We start from the raw sequence: 17,027 nt of genomic DNA, 5'->3' as shown, positions 1-17,027 counted from the left end.
CCAAGGTCCAACCCGAGGAGTTCTGTCCATCTTCATGAGTTCTTCGTCGAAGAGAGCACGGGGACGCAAGGAGTCGCGGGAAGATTGAGCTACCCGAACCCTAGAATCCCCTTCCTTCTCGGTTTGAATCCAAGAACACGCTGTAAGTACTACTCACCTGTGGTAGGAGTAGCTCCGAGTCCCCGATTTTGTTTCCTTACTCACGGTATTTGCAGTGCCGGATAGATGATGCTAGGGATTAGTTTCATTCTTTCCTTCAATTGTTGCTTAGTTATGTTGCCATGTAGTGCTATGTAGTTTGGATTCTTCAATTCTTCCTTGCTGAACTGAATAAGAACGACCTTAAGGTTTGCTATTTTGTGATAGTTTAGGTTCATTTGTAGAAATCCTTACAAGGTCTTAGATGGAAATTTCTTCTGTTATTTCATGTTGTAACCGATCATGTGGTTAGGGAATTAGTTGCTCTTTCCTTGCTTTTAAACCTGCTGTACCAGATTTAGCCTTATTGGTTGGTTCCCTTGTAGTTTAACAAGCCTGTATAGTTGGTGATTTTGAAGTGCAGTTTCAAAATTCGGTTGTTTTTTTTAGATAGCTGTGAGATATGCCTCCTCCATTATTTAGCCATGACCATTAGGGTGCGTTTGGTTCAAGTCATCATGTATAACCTTGGTTATGTGATTACCAGGTAATCACATAACCAAGGTTATGGGGAATAAAACATAACCAAATGTTGTTTGGTTCAACTTAGGTAATGCAACAAAAACTTGTTTGTTTGAAGGTTTTAATGAATACCCTGGTTTAATATTTTACCGTATTACCCTCAATTACAAAACCAACTATACATAGTATTATTATTATTATTTATTTATTTATTAATATTTTTTACTTTTCTTTTTCCTGTATATTTTTTTACTTTTTATGTGTTTTTTTATTTTTTTAATATTTTTATATTTTTATATTATTTATATTTATATTTTTTATTTTTTTGATTTTATTTTTGATTTATTTATTTATTTATTTTATTTTATTTTTATTTTTATAAATTTTTTATTTTTTATAATTTTTTTTTATTTTTATAAATTTTTTATTTTTTGTAGACTCTGGGAATTGAGGGTTGACTTTGTCAAAATCTGGAGCAAAATCAACTTGAATCAGGGAACCAGAACCAATTCACGCTGCTTCTTCAGAAGAAGACTGAAAAAGAAAACACCAGAGGACTTGTAAAAAAGACAGGAAAGTGTTTCACAGATTAGATATATTACTAGGATTAAATGAGATTATTATTTTTTAAGATTTTCCTGATAGCTATCCACTGCATTTCAATCTCTGAAACTTGATAGTTGATACACAACTTAGAAAACTAAGAAAAGAAAAGACAGTTCAAGACAGAGATCTGTAATGCTGTAATCCAAAATAAATCTACTGAAACTTGATTGTTTATCCATCACTGAATTAGCAGTCGAAGCTTAATGGAGACAGTTGATGTTTCCATACTGTCAAAACTGGTTTCTTTATGATGTTTGAAACAACACATAATTTAGCTTTGAACTCGATCACATGCCTCTCAGAAACCATTTGACTTCGCCTCTTTGTCCATCAACACCACCCCATCCTTCCTGGCTACGATCACGGACGTCGCCAATCCGAGGAACATTCCGTGCTCGACCACGCCGGTGATCCTCAGGAGGTCATCGCTGATGGCCTGTAGATCTCCGTGGATTCCATCCTCGAAGAACAGGTCCACGATGTAGTTCTTGTTATCCGTCACAAATGGCTCAATTTCGGATTCTTTTTCGGTAAAGGCGCTAGCTTTGGCGTTGATTGAAGCCGTACGGAGCTTGAGGTTGAAGCTGGGCGTGCCGTCGAAGAGGTTCTGTAGTCGGCGGAGAGTGAGGGCCCAGCCGAAGGGGATGACCTCCACGGGGGTAGTGAGGCCGCTGCCTCCGAGGCGCGGAACGGGCTTGGAGTCGTCGACGATGACGACGAAGCGGCGGCTGGCGCCCTCCACCATCTTCTCCCGGAGGAGGGAGCCACCGCGGCTCTTCACAAGGTTGAGCGCCGGGTCGACCTCGTCCGCGCCGTCGATGGACAGGTCGACCACCGGGTGCGCGGCAAGATCGGTGAGGGGGATGCCGGCAGCCGCAGCGCGGGCGGCGGCCCATTCGGAAGTGGGGATGCCGACGATGTCACGGAGGTCGCCGCCGCGCAGGAGGTCGCCGATGCGGTCGAGGGCGTGGGCGGCGGTGGAGCCGGTGCCGAGGCCAAGGACCATGCCGGACCGCACCAGCTCCACGGCGCGGAGGGCGACGATGCGCTTCATGTCATCCTGGGACTGGCCGGCAGCCGCCATAGCTTCTTCCGTCAGCGAGCGAGAGGGTTGGAGGAGGAATGGTGATCCCATCGCCGGATCGGAAGATCGCTCGAGAGGTTTGATTATATTGGAGGGTAGATTGAAATTTGATAAATCTATAAGGTTATTTTTGTCTCAAAGGGTAAATAACGAAGGATAATATTGTCTTAATGTTTTGGTTAACCAGGGAATCAAAGAAAACCCCAGTTTTATGGGGTTTTCTGATTCCGAGCTATATGCCCAACTTGCTGATGTGTCAGACATGTAGCATAACTTAGGAATCATCAATTATCAAAACCAAACAAGGTTTTGGTAGATAACCTTGGATGGATAACCAAGGTTATCAAAGATAACCCCAAACCAAACATGCCCTTAGTGTTTAAAGCTTGAAACATTAATGTTTTGTGCTTCTGTGCTTGCTGCCATGGGCTTTGAAGGAAGGAGAAGAAGGGACAGGTTGTGGTCACTGGAATGGATAGTCATGTATAGCATTTTTAGTCTTTTTTGCTTGTTACTAGGGTGCTGAATAGTGGCCGGAGTAGCCTATATAAGTAGAAGAAGTATTGCAGATTTGGTTTAGCTTATGTGGCTTGCATTATCTCGGATTAATGGGGCTGGTAGTTAGCATTCTTTTGCCCTATTTTACAGCATGTTTAGAAAGCTTAAAGTTACTTTATTTTGCTCTATTTTATAGCATGATTAGTAAGCTTAAAGTTGCTTTCTTTTGCTCTATTTTATAGCATGATTAGTAAGTTCAATTTTGCTTTCCTTTGCCTTGTTTTATAACGTGCTTAGAGAGTTCAGATCGGCTTCCCTTGTGTTATTTTCATATAGCATGCTTGGTTAGTTGTAATCCTACACTTGTTAGATATATCTACAGGATTCTAATAAGATCTAATAAAGGATTATGAGAAGTGTGAGTAAAGAAAAAGACCAAGGTCTAGTTAAAAAGAGATAACAAGTAAACTAAAGTAAGAGGCTAGTACCCGGCTTCCAAGGTTGTCGTTAAACAAATCCAGGTGACCAATTCCAAGGTCTTGGCCCTGGTAAGACTAAGGTCTTTACCTCATAGGACTAGAGGCTCGCTACCTCAGTCACTATTAGAGAGCGCGCAAAACAAAGATGGTACTAAGACTGGGCCCAAAGAAGAAAAGAAAAGAAAAACAAGAAGAAGAAAGTGAAAGAGAAATTAAAAGATTAATTTCTAGTATAAGGATATAAGAAAATGAAACAAGTTTATGCTTAGAATCAATAAAAGTTTAGTTCTTTAATTCTAAGCCTACAGTAGTAGTTTCATTACTTTCCTGTCAGTTAGTGAGCATGTTTAATATTCAGTTTTATTTCTGTATACCATGAGTAATGCAGCTTTGCTTTAGCATTACAGTTTCAGTATTATTGCATTACTTTTATGCACTTCAATGTTTTTGTGAGATAGATTAGTACTTACTAAGCATTTTCGCTTATAGTTTTGTTTTCTTTCCTCCTACTGCAGATAAAGGAAAAGCTAAGATATGAAAGGGAGGCAACAAGATGTGGTGGTGATGAAGTGTGTGATGTCTGGACTATGGAGAGATCCAGAGAGTGCTACCAAACCTGCAGGACCTATTTGATTAGAGTTTATGCTTTATTTCTTTTCTTTAATACTATTATGAAGTTTGTGAGATTGTAGTTGAGTTTATTTCCGCATATGCATTTAGTCACTTTAATTATTTGTGGAGTGATATAGTTGGTTGTTTTTACTAGAGTAGTTCTTTCTTTTACTGTTGTTTTTATAATTGCGTGGTTGTGAAAAATGTGTTCTAGCCGCCTGTGGCTGCGTATATATCTTATGTACTATGGATTTAGTCACCGGTACAGGGGAGACTCTGCTGAAATTTTTTGGTAGGAATTCCTCTAAACCGTGATAAATCTAACTTATTCTAATAATAGCGTCAGTGACACTAGTAAGTATAGTAGTAGTTAGGTAACGGTCGCCCTTAGAGAGTAGTAGTAAGAAGGGTGGGTTGTTACACGATCGATCGGGAATTTAAATCCTGCGAACAGAGAGCTTCTGAATCGATCTCTGGATCGATTGGCCAGACTGGATCGATCAGCCGATCGATCTAGACGAGACTTCCGTGCACAGTAGCACGTTGGATCAACCAGTGGATCGATCAAACCACTCCAATCGATCAGCCGATCAATTGGAAAGTCTGATTTCAACTAGAAGTGTCTGATTTCAGTTTTTGATCAAGTAGGAGGTTTAGGTTCCCTTCTTAGCACATGTACAACTTCAGAAGTGTACTCTCAATATAAATTTCATATTTTATAGCAAATAGCAGAGAGTTTTAATTAGTTCAGCTTTTTCGCACAAAATAGTTTAGCATAATGTAACCCCCGGCCTCGCAGCCTAGATAGTAGGAGACGGGGCGTTACAGAGATTATGACCAGGCATATAGAGATCTTCCACTATATCTGCATGAGTTAAGAGTTAGAGATTCTGAAACCTATGTGGCACTACACAAGAATGGTGATATCAGTTCCAACACTATTTTTGGGGTTTTGGAGCTTGTCGAAGAATATTCAGGTCTTATCTACGCAAATTGATCATAATTTATGCCATACATCTAAGAGGAAAGTATCTGAGTGTGTTATTGATGGCTACAATAATTGATACTAATGACAATATCCTCCCAGTTGCCTTTGGAATCATTGATGTTGAATGTGGGTCTGCATGGGAGTAGTTTTTGGATCATACGAAAAGATTTTTGTTGTCGATGCATAGTTAATGAGCATAGTATCAGATAGACATCGCGACACTATATCAATAGTTTGGAAAGTCTACCCAACAACCCATCATACTTTCTGTTGCCACCACATGCCTTGCAATATGATAACAGATAATGGTAGTAGGTCAACTTTAGGCTTGTTTTGGGCAGCAGAATGAGCAAACACAGCACTCCAATATGATCTCAAAATGTAATCCATGCTTGAAAAACATCCAGATGCCCATAAGTGGCTTTAGAACATTAACCCTAAAAGATGGGCTAATGCACACTTTAGTGGAAGAAGGTACACAATATTAACTACTAATTGTGTAGAGAGTTTAAATGCTTTGTTCAAGCATACACATGAACTTCCTATAAACAAGTTAATCGATAATACCAAAAGAAAGGTAGCTCAATGGTTCTTTAACTGTAAGGAGGAAGTATCGAAATGATATGTTGCTTTGACACCTTATGCTAGCAAAGAAATGGATTCAAGGAGAGAGAAGGCTAGACCATATAAAGTCTATCCCTAGTCTCAATATGAAATAGAAGTAGAGACATGAGGTGCTTCATTTATTACGAATTTAGAAATAAAATATTGTAACTGCGAGGAGTTTCAAATTTCAGGACTGCCTTTCTCACATGATATTGCCATCATCATTCACCGGAACATAGATACACTCCCATATTGTGAGCATTATTTTCATTCACAAAATTGGAATGCGACATACATGGATCATATTTACCCCTGTCGAAGTAAGACATTTTGGCCTAGGAGCATAAATAATATTATAGTTCTATGTCCTCGTAGCCTTGTGCAGCCCGGTAGGCGAAAGAAGGCACGGATCGAGTCGAAACATAATGAGAAGGTAAAAAATCAAATGAAGCCGGTGCAAACAACTGGGTCATAACCGAAGGTCTTGTAGAATTCCACCAAATCTTGGTTTTTTACTTACTTGTATATGTATATAGGAATATTCTGCTTGATTTATATATTTTGTAAGCAGGAGGAGTGGATCTATATATTTTGTATGCAATACATCTATAGTGTTGAAAGAACAATAGTTGTGAAAAGTAATGTTACTGTTATATCTTTGTATGTAGTATTTGTTGTTTAATACAGTGTTATCTATGATATGAAAAGTGTAAACCAATTCCAGCAAGACAGAACTAATCCTTCACACCATATCTCCATTTTGTAAACTAAAAATTCGGTCGTAGTTGTGAATTTTCAGAAAATTAATAGGCTCAGTCTAACAGTGTATTTCAACTTTACAAGGTGGCATTGGAAATTTCAAATCCTTGTAAATTCTTTTTAACTCTAATTAAGTTATGACTTAAACAAAATGGGTGTTGTTGTGCTTGAAAAATAAATAGGCTAGCGGTTGCGATTGTGGCTGCGGTTCATTAAATACAAAGCAGGTGCACTGTTCTGTGCCAACTGGAACGCCACAAGAACTTCATCGGTAGTAGTTAAAACTAAGGTTTGACACCATATCTAGCTTCTCCTCGCTCAAACCTTCATATCATTAGTAGATTTTGATCAAAATTGACTGATGAATTTAGATAACTCTGATTACACTCATTTCAAGTCTTGTGAGTTATTAGTGTTGTGAGGACTCCAATGGTACTATCTATTACTTATTTAAAGCTCTCTAGAGGTACTCTAACATGACAATAAGTTTCATCATTATTGTGGGTCTAATATGATCCTTTATTAGACCCACTTTAGGCCTGATATGAATGATATCAGGCCCACATTGGGTCTGATATGGTATCATATCAGGCCCAATGTGGACCTTATATGATCTATCCTTGGTCGCTTTGTTCATTTATCATAATTAAGATTTTGATCCTGATATCTAAAAATTCACACCATATCTCTATTTTATAAACTAAAAACTTGCTAGCAGTTGTGATTTTTTTTTTCAGAAATTCAACTAGGCTAGCACCAATAGTTGGATTCAAGTCTATAGGGTGTGCTTGGGAATTTAAAATATTCTTGTAATTTGGTTTGAACTAAAATTAAGTTATAACTTCAACAAAATGGTTGTTGTTTTTGTAAAATAAAATTCAATAGGGTTTGTTGTTCATAGAAATCCATTACGTGCACTGTTCCATGCCAATTGGCATGCCACAAGAACTTCATCAGTAGTAGTTAAAACTAAGTTTTGACACCATTTCTAGCTTTTCCTCGCTCAAACATTCCAGTAATTGTTAAGTTGAAGAAATCCAAATACCTTAGGTTCATTAGTAGATTTCGGTCAAAATTCACTGATGGACCTAGATAGCTCTGATTGCGGCCATTTCAAGTCTTGTGAGTTTCTAGTGTTGCAAGGACTCTAACGGTGCTATCTATTACTTATTTAAAGCTCTTCAGAAGTGCTCCAACATGATGATAAATTTTAGCTTAATTGTGGGCTTGACATGGGATCATATCAAGTCCACGTTGGGCTTGATATGAGATCATATCAAGCCCACTTTGGGCCTAATATGAATGATATTAGGCCCACATTGGGCCTTGTTGGTTGCTACTCGGAATACCATTCTAGTTCCCCTGTACAAAAATTTATACAAGTATAGAACTATCCTAGCTACCCATGTGTTCTACTGAAGTTAAATTTGGATTGCAAACGATGATTAACATTATTAATCCAAATTGTCCTTCAGAAGTTAAACTTGGATTGAAAACGAAACTTAACATTTTTACTCCAAGTTTAAGCGATGTGATCTTCCTAAGTTAAACCATATTACAGAAGTTAATTAAATATCTATTTCAAAGATCAGCTTCCAAGTTAAACATGACGAGACACTAGGCCTTCTTGGGTATGGGATCATCCACCACTTCCTAGACAAAGCCTTTCAAGGAAATCAGATATTTAACTTCTTACAGTAAACTAGGTTTAACTATAGAGATCTCAATAAAAACACAATATTTAAACATGAAATCAAAAAATAAAATTGATAACAAAACGATAACCTAAAACTGATAGCCTCTTGTGTTTGATTTTTCAAAATTTATACCAAAGGATGAACTAGTTATGATGCGGAAACAAATAACTAGTTATACCTTTTGTAGTAGCGTATAGACCTCTTGATCTTCTGCAGTATTCCTCTCCTTCTCTTGGATGTCGTGTGGGTGACAGTCTTCCAAGATGAAATCCACCCAAGCTTCTTCCTTTGCTTCGAAGTTTCGGCCACCAACTAACCTCCAAGGGATGCTAGACAAGAGAGCTTCCTTCTCTTCTTCTTCTCCTTCAAGCAACTGGCCACCAAGAGAAAACCAAGCTTGATGTTGTTGGCCTCCAAGAAAGAAAACAAATGGAGAAGAGAGAAAGAAGAGGGTCGACCACCAAGGAAAAAGAGAGGAGGAATAAGAGATGTGTTAAACCATAAGGCACCACCTCCTCTTCTTTTATAATCCTTGGTGATTGTAAAAAAGGAAAGTTTTATAACAAAAAATAAAACTTCCTTTTATTCCTTTACATGGCCGGCCACATTATGTCCTAACAAGGAAAGATTTAAAAATAAAATTAAAATCTCTCTTTTAAAATCCCTTTTGTGGATAACTATAAAAGGAATATTTTATAAATTAAAATCTCTCTCTTTTAAATCATTTTATGGATATCTATAAAAGAAAAGATTTTAAAATAAAACTTCTCTTTTAAAACATGGTTACAAAAAAGGAAAATTTTATCAAAAATTAAAATCTTTCTTTCACATTATAGATAACTACAAATAAGAAAAGATTTCAAATCTCTCTTTTAATCCTTTGTAGAAAATTTATAAAAGGAAAGATTTTAAAATTTAAAACTCTATAAAATCATGTGGATGGCATCATAAAAGGAAAGACTTTAGCAAAATTTTATTTTTAATAAAACTTCCTTTTCTCTTATGATATAGCCGACCCCTTGCTTGGGCACCAAGCAAGGCTTGGCCGGCCCTAGCTTGAGCTCCAAGCTTGGCTTGACCGGCCCCTTGCTTGGGCTCCAAGCAAGGATGTGGCTGACCCCTAAGCTTGGTTAAGAAGCTGGTCTTTGGGTAGATTATAAGTCTTTATAAATAAGAGGCTACAACAGGGACCGAGAGGAGGAATTGATTTTGGTCTCCTGATGAGCTTGAGCTTCCTATGTTCGCCCCGAACACCCAACTCAAGTTCATCAATAAAAACTCATACCACTAAAGAGTCATTATTGCACTACCGCACCATCCCATATTACAATATGGGCTTCTTCTTATCACGAGTGTCTTAATCTCCCTGTGTTTAAGATATCGAATGCCCACTAATCAAATGAGTTACTAACAACTACTTAATTAATATTTAGCTCCAAGAGTAGTACCACTCAATCTTATTGTCATGTCGGACTAAGTCCACCTGCATGGTTTACATGACAATCCTTATGAGCTTCTCAAGGCGACATCACCAACCTAGATCACTAGGACACAATTTCATTCTATAATCAATAACACACCATATAAATAATATCATTTCCCAACTTATCGGACCTATTGATTTAACGAACTAAATCTCACCCTTTGATAAATTAAAGAAATAAATATTAAGTATACGTGCTTGTTATTATATCATGATTAAGAGTACGCACTTCCATAATAACAGAGGTGTTATTCTTTTTTACAGTCAGTATAAAGAGAACAACCACAAATAGTCCTGCTCAATACACTTAGAGTGTACTAGTGTAATTTTATAGTCAAGATAAACTAATACCAAATTACACTACAACCATTTCAATGGTTTGTCCCATTTCATCTTGGTTGTGAGCAACTATTTATAATTCATAAGGAACTGATAACATGATCTTCTGTATGACACCACACACCATGTTATCTTCAATATAAATTAAATGAACAACTGCATTTAGCATATAAATGTAGACATTTGACCAATGTGATTCTTATTTCAAAATAAATATTTATACAAAAGCTAGACTTTTAGTATACTTTGGGCCTGATATGAATGATATTAGGCCCACGTTGGGCATAACATGGGAATGAGATCATGTCAGGCCTAACGTGGGGCTTATTTGATCCATCCTTTGTCTCTTTGTTCATTGATCATAATCATGTTGGGTTTTTTGGGCCGCGAAAATCGCTTTTTCGCGTCGCGAAAACCCCGAAACCCCAAGCCACGGATCCGTGCGAAGAATAAAACTTTCAAAAAAATAAGAGTACGAGTTTCTAATCTAGATCTACACTAGATTTACAAAGAGGAAACCTTTTATACCTTCGATGCGTGCCCTTTTTCGTATCCCGCTCGTCCAAAATTCGCCGGATCTCGAGAGTATCAAAATAGATACTCCTCTATACATATCCACACGAACACACTAGGTGGAGGAGACCAAACAAAGGTGTGCTAGCACCTAGGTTGTTCGGCCAAGAGAGGCGGAGAGGGAGAGCTTGAGGAAGAAGAAGATGTGAATTGCCTTGAATGAAAAAATGAATTCACATTCACCACAAAAGTGGCCGGCCACTTTCACGAAAGTGTAACCCCCATTTTGCATTAAGTGTGGCCATTAAAGAGATTTGTAACCTCCATGAGGTGGCACACACATGTGCTAAACATGATGATGTGGCACCTCATTATTGGTCACGTAATGCCAAGTCACAAATGATGTGGCATAAAGTCAAGTCAAACTTGACTCTTCATCTTCCTCTCAAGTCAAGTCAAACTTGACTTAATCTCTCTCATGGTTGATCTAATCCAACCATTTAATTCAAGCCAATTTAATATAATGACTCTAATTCATTTAATTAAATTGATTCAATGAGTCATAATCTAAATTAGACTCATTGAACACATGAATCAACTTGAGTCCAACTCAATTAGCCCAATTAGGATTACTCTTAATCCAATTTGATTCATCAAATGAATTTAATCCTCTTGGTTCATTATATGAACCTAATCTCCATCTAATTGTCCTTAGTGTGTGACCCTATAGGTTCTTGTAACGTTGGCAATGCCCCTAAACCCATTTAGGAGCATAAGTAATGAGCGGTATCTAGCAACACATCATTACTACCCAAGTTACAAGAATGTTGAGATCCAACATCACCTTGTGACTACTAATTGTGACTCCTCACAATATATGACAAGTGTCCTTTTATCCTAGACATCTAGATTGATCAATGTGAGGTATAGACCGTGTCATCCTCTAATCAATAGAAATCTTGAACTCCAAGTAGACTCACTCAATCAAATGAGCTCAATATCTCATATTGACTCATTTGGGCATGGTCATGCACTTCGTGGTCTCACTCTATCAAGAATATCGATGTCGCTCCCGTCATATAGGAGGGATAGATCCCATCTACATCACTCACATCCCTCTGCATAATTCGTTACATACCCAGTAATCACCTTTATAGTCCACCCAGTTACGGGTGACGTTTGACGAAACCAAAGTGCATAACTCCTTATGTAGGGATCCATGGTGACTTCAGGTCTAAGGACTAGTAGTCATACTAATAGCCACATGAGAAAGTATATGACACTCATATAACGATCCATGATACTTTCTCATGGCGGGTCATTCAGTATACAATCTCCAATGCATACCCATGTGTCAACTTGATATCTCTATATCCATGACTTGTGAGATCAAGTCATCGAGTTGACCTACATGTTAGTCTTATTGCATTAACATTGTCCCTGAATGTTAATACTCGACTAGGAATGATTAAGAGTAGTGTTCCCTATATCATCTCACTATCGGTTCAACTAACCGATTGATATAGGTAAGAACCTTCTACTAAAGGACGCTATTATACTTAGTTTATTTGGCACCAATACAAGTAAGTATAATAACCAAAAACAAATGCCTTTATTTATATAAGAATATGATACAACAAGTCCATAATACAATCATCAAATGATTGGCTCTAGGGCTCTAACTAACAATCTCCCACTAGCACTAGTGCCAATCAGTGTAGGCTCTGTAACGACCCGCCTTCTACTACTAGGCTGTAAGGTCGATCGCTACAATTATGCTGTGCTAAATGACTAATGCGGAAAAACTGGATTGATGAAAATCTTACTAAACTGATTTCTATAAAATCTAAACTTAACATTCTAGGTGTACCTAAGGGTTGTACACCTGTTAGGGAAGACAATCTATGCCTCTCAGATGACCTGCTAGCTGTAATCAGGCATTTCAATCGATCCCTAGATCGATTGGGCTGTCAGATCAATCTCGTGATCGACCCAGCTGATACTGGCACGGAAGAAAATTCTCTGGATCGGTCGGCTGACCGATCCATAGGCTGTCGCTTCTGTACATGGCTGGATCGGTCTACCGACCGATCCAGAAGTGCACTGATCGGTCGGCTGACCGATCCAGTGGCTCACTGATCGGTCGGCAGACCGATCAGCAAGCTTTGGTAACCTCTGTTCGCGAAGGCCAACTTTCTGTTCGCGACTGGATCGGTCGGCTGACCGATCCAGTGGCAGATGGATCCAGTGGCACAGCACAGACTCTGATCGGTCTGTAGACCGATCAGAGTTCTGATTTCGCTCCTGAAACTCTGATTTCAGCACTTCTTCGTGCTAAAACATCACACAACAGTTATAGAATGCATGTAAAGCGTTCTAATATCTATTAACTAGCATTCTAACATGATCTAGTGCAAAGCTTATTAAATCATAGCATTTAAAACCACTAGAACTGCATAAAAGTATCTTAAAACAAAAACTAAGTTCTTAATCTGCTAACTCCCTAAGGATCTTTTATTCCAGTTCCTGCCACACACATCTTGATCTGCATTGACCTCCAACCTCCACTGCTAGTCCATCTTTCCTTTACCTTTATCTGCAGTATAAGGAAAAATAGTATCTGTAAGCTTAAAGCTTAGTAAGAAACCATCTACCTCACAAAAACATGCAACGATGCAAATATGATTTTAAATCATGCTGTTTGAAACATATGCTGGATATACTGAATAAACTAGCATGGCATGGCATATAAGCATACAATCATGGCATATCTAAATCTGAACATAAAAACATGTATAACAACTGCACATAAAGTTATCATGCATATTCACAGGGAAAAACTAAACTGGAGCATGATACTGAACTGAAACTGAACTGCGCTAAAACTAATCTTAAACTATAATCACTGGATTAGATTAAGAGTTTGAAAGCTAATATCATAATAAGTGAAAATAGTAATCATGCTGTTTGGGTCCGGCAATTGTACTTGCTATGCGCGCATCCCTAACTAGACCCGGGTTTGCAAGTCCCGAATTTAGTAGGGTTAACTAGGTTATCTAAACCTAGAACTAGGTTATCTAAACCTAGGGACCGACTATGGGAGCCCAGCCCAATGGATATCTAATCCAGTACAGTGCCACTGAAAATAAAATACTGAATATAGCTACTAATTGCTTATTTTGCTGTTTCTAGGTTATCTGAACCTAGAGCTAGGTTATCTAAACCTAGAGGCGACTGTGGGAGCCCACCCATTGGACCGTAGTCCCATGTAAGCTGAAACTAGACTAACATACTGATTTAAATGCTACTAATGCATTTAACTGAGCTGTTAAACATAACTGAGGTGGTATTTAGCTACACTAACATTTTACCGAACACTTGGTGTGCTCCAACTCTCTCCTCTAATAGGGAGATCACCTCTAGGCACCCGACAACGTCTAGAATCTCCAACTAAAGGAGACCAACGTGTCCGGCCCGTCTAGAGGTGCTCAACTAGATCCCTAATCCTCGAGGAGGGTTTAAACACACCCTATGTGCCGAAAAAAACCTGCATATAGCTAAAACTAATGCGTAGAAAACTAAACGGAGCTATTATACTGCAGGTGAGGGGTTTCTTACCTCCTATTCGTAATTTCTTACGATTCAAATCGCTGGTTTTCCGATGGAAACGATCCTCTCGACGATCCACTAGCGTCTTCACGTTCCTCTCGCGGAGAAGAACCTTTTTCGTGTTGGAGTCGTCGTCGGAAGAAGTTCCCTTGGCCCTTGGGGGCTTGGTGTGCCGTGAGAAGGAGGAGAGGGAGAGGCGGCGGTGAGGGTTTGAGAGGAGAAGGTGGCGTGAGGTTTTGTGAGGAGAGGGCTGCCGAACCAAATTAAACCAAACCCAACTTAAGTTCTTAATTTATATTAAGTGGATTATTAAACCCAACTCTAATATAAATGTAATTGGTTCCTCTTTCTTCAGCACGGCCCTGCTGGGTTCAACCGGTTACTAACAATATCCCGTATACCATAGGTCTCGGGTTCGATTCCCGCCTAAGCTATTTTGCGATTTTTAATTATTTTTGCTACTTCCGATACTCGGAAAATTCCGGAAAAATATCTAAAAATTCCAAAAAAATCACAAAATAATTCTAAATTAGTTTTGAGAATTTTCGGGCGTTACAGGCTCTAAGCCCCAATGACCTAGTGCGACCATCATGCTTCCTCTGTGCCAAAGCCTTGGTCAAGGGATCTGCAATGTTAGCCTCTGTAGGTACTCTGCATATCTTCACATCTCCTCTCTCGATAATCTCTCGAATGAGATGGAAGTGTCGTAGTATGTGTTTGGTACGCTGGTGTGAGTGAGGTTCCTTCGCCTGTGCTATAGCTCCATTGTTGTCACAATAGAGCTCAATAGGGTCAGCGATACTGGGAACCACCCCAAGTTCAGTGATGAACTTGCAGATCCAAACTGCCTCCTTTGCTGCCTTTGATGTAGCAATGTACTCGGCCTCTGTCGTAGAATCAGCTACTGTGTCCTGCTTTGAACTCTTCCAGCTCACAACACCACCATTAATGCAAAATACGACCCTGACTGCGATCGATAATCATCCTGATCGGTCTGGAAGCTAGCATCACTGTAAACCTTTACAGCTAGCTCGACATTGCCTCCATATATCAAGAAATATTCTTTAGTCCTTCTTAAGTAGTTAAGAATATTCTTGACCGTTATCCAGTGACTTTCACCTGGATCTGACTGGTATCTGCTCGTCATGCTCAAAGCATACCAGACATCAGGTAGAGTACATAGCATGGCGTACATGATAGATCCTATGGCTGAGGCATAAGGGATCTGATCCATGCGGTCTCTCTCCTCTCTAGAAGAGGGACCTTGAGTCTTCGAAAGACTCACTCCATGTGACATCGGCAGAAATCTCTTCTTGGAGTTCTGCATGGCATACCGAAGGAGTACCTTGTCAATATATGTACTCTAACTTAGGCCAAGCAATCTCTTAGATCTATCTCTATAGATCTGTATCCCTGGAATGCGGGATGCCTCACCTAAGTCCTTCATTGAGAAGCATGTCCCTAGCCAAGTCTTGACAGACTGTAGCAAAGGGATGTCCTTCCCAATGAGTAGTATGTCATCCACATACAATATGAGGAAGACAACTATATCCCCTACAACTTTCTTGTAGACACAAGGCTCATCTTCGTTCTTGATAAAACCAAACTGTTTGATTGCATCATCGAATCAAAAATTCCAACTCCGAGAAGCTTGCTTTAGTCCATAAATGGATCTATGCAGCTTGCATACTCTGCTAGTATGCTGTGGATCTACAAAACCCTCAGGTTGTATCATGTACACATCCTCGAGTAGGTTTCCATTCAGAAACGCGGTTTTGACATCCATCTTCCATATCTCATAGTCATGGTATGCTGCAATAGCAAGCAAGATCCGAATGGACTTAAACATCGCTACTCGAGAAAAGGTTTCATCATAGTCAATACCATGAATTTGCTTGAAACCTTTAGCTACCAAGCGACCCTTATAGATAAGTCCATCCATGTCAGTCTTTCTCTTAAAGACCCACTTACACCCAATGGGTTTTACCCCTTCAGGTGGATCAACCAAAGTCCATACTTGGTTGGTGTACATGGATTCTATCTCGGATCTCATGGCCTCTAGCCATTTCTCGGAATCTGGTCTCATCACAGCTTCCTGATAGGTGGTAGGCTCATCCTCTATGAGCACAACGTCATCATGGTCAGACAAGAGAAATGAGTATTTCTCATACTGATGACGTACCCTATCAGGCCTGCGAAGAGGTATGTCTACTTGAACTGGTTGTTGTTCCTCAACTCTTTGTGGAACAACATCATCCACAACACTTTGTGGTTCAAGTTCAACTTCCATCGAGGCTTCAGTGCTATGGTCCACATCTTGAACTTCTTCAAGATCAAACATACTCCCACTAGTCTTTCTAGAAACAAAGTCCCTTTCTAGAAAGACCCCAGTCTTTGCCACAACTACCTTGTGCTGACTGGGAATGTAGAAGTAATATCCCTTAGTTTCCTTAGGATATCCAATAAAGTAGCACTTGTTGGATTTGGGTCCTAACTTGTCTGAGACTTGACGTCGAATGTAAGCCTCACAACCCCAAATCCTCATGAAAGACACCTAGGCATCTCTCCCAGTCCATATCCTATATGGTGTCTTTATCACGACCTTGGATGGAACTCGGTTGAGTATAAAAGCTGTCGTGTCTAGAGCATAGCCCCAAAGGAATGTCGAAAGATCTGTGTGACTCATCATAGATCGTACCATATCTAATAGGGTACGATTCCGCCTTTCGGATACACCATTCCACTGTGGTGTTCCAGGAGGAGTGAGTTGGGATAGAATCCCACACTGAGCTAGGTAGTCACGAAACTCATGGCTAAGGTATTCTCCACCTCGATCTGATCGAAGTATCTTAATACTCTTGCCAAGCTGGTTCTGGACTTCATTCTTGAATTCTTTGAACTTTTAAAAGGATTCTGACTTATGTGTCATCAAGTACACATAACCATATCTACTGAAGTCATCAGTAAATGTGATGAAGTACCTATAACCGCCTCTAGCAGCGACATTGAAAGGGCTACATACATCACTATGTATAAGACCTAACAAGTCAGTCGCTCTCTCACTGTGCCCACTAAAGGGAGTCTTGGTCATCTT

General features: G+C 39.3%; 1 protein-coding gene across 1 annotated transcript; it reads right to left on the bottom strand.

Annotated features, from left to right (window-relative positions):
• Positions 1–1,404: 1,404 nt before the first annotated feature.
• Positions 1,405–2,401, bottom strand: LOC121999497 (probable ribose-5-phosphate isomerase 1). Its single transcript, XM_042554170.1, has one exon. It carries the CDS (start codon positions 2,399–2,401, stop codon positions 1,565–1,567), a length of 837 nt encoding a protein of 278 aa, XP_042410104.1. The 3' UTR covers positions 1,405–1,564.
• Positions 2,402–17,027: the final 14,626 nt, after the last annotated feature.

This window comes from Zingiber officinale, chromosome 7A (genome assembly GCF_018446385.1).
Source record: "Zingiber officinale cultivar Zhangliang chromosome 7A, Zo_v1.1, whole genome shotgun sequence".
Classification (NCBI taxonomy): domain Eukaryota; kingdom Viridiplantae; phylum Streptophyta; class Magnoliopsida; order Zingiberales; family Zingiberaceae; genus Zingiber; species Zingiber officinale.
Note: the sequence above shows the minus strand (reverse complement) of the source record. Positions and strands in the feature narration are given on the sequence as shown.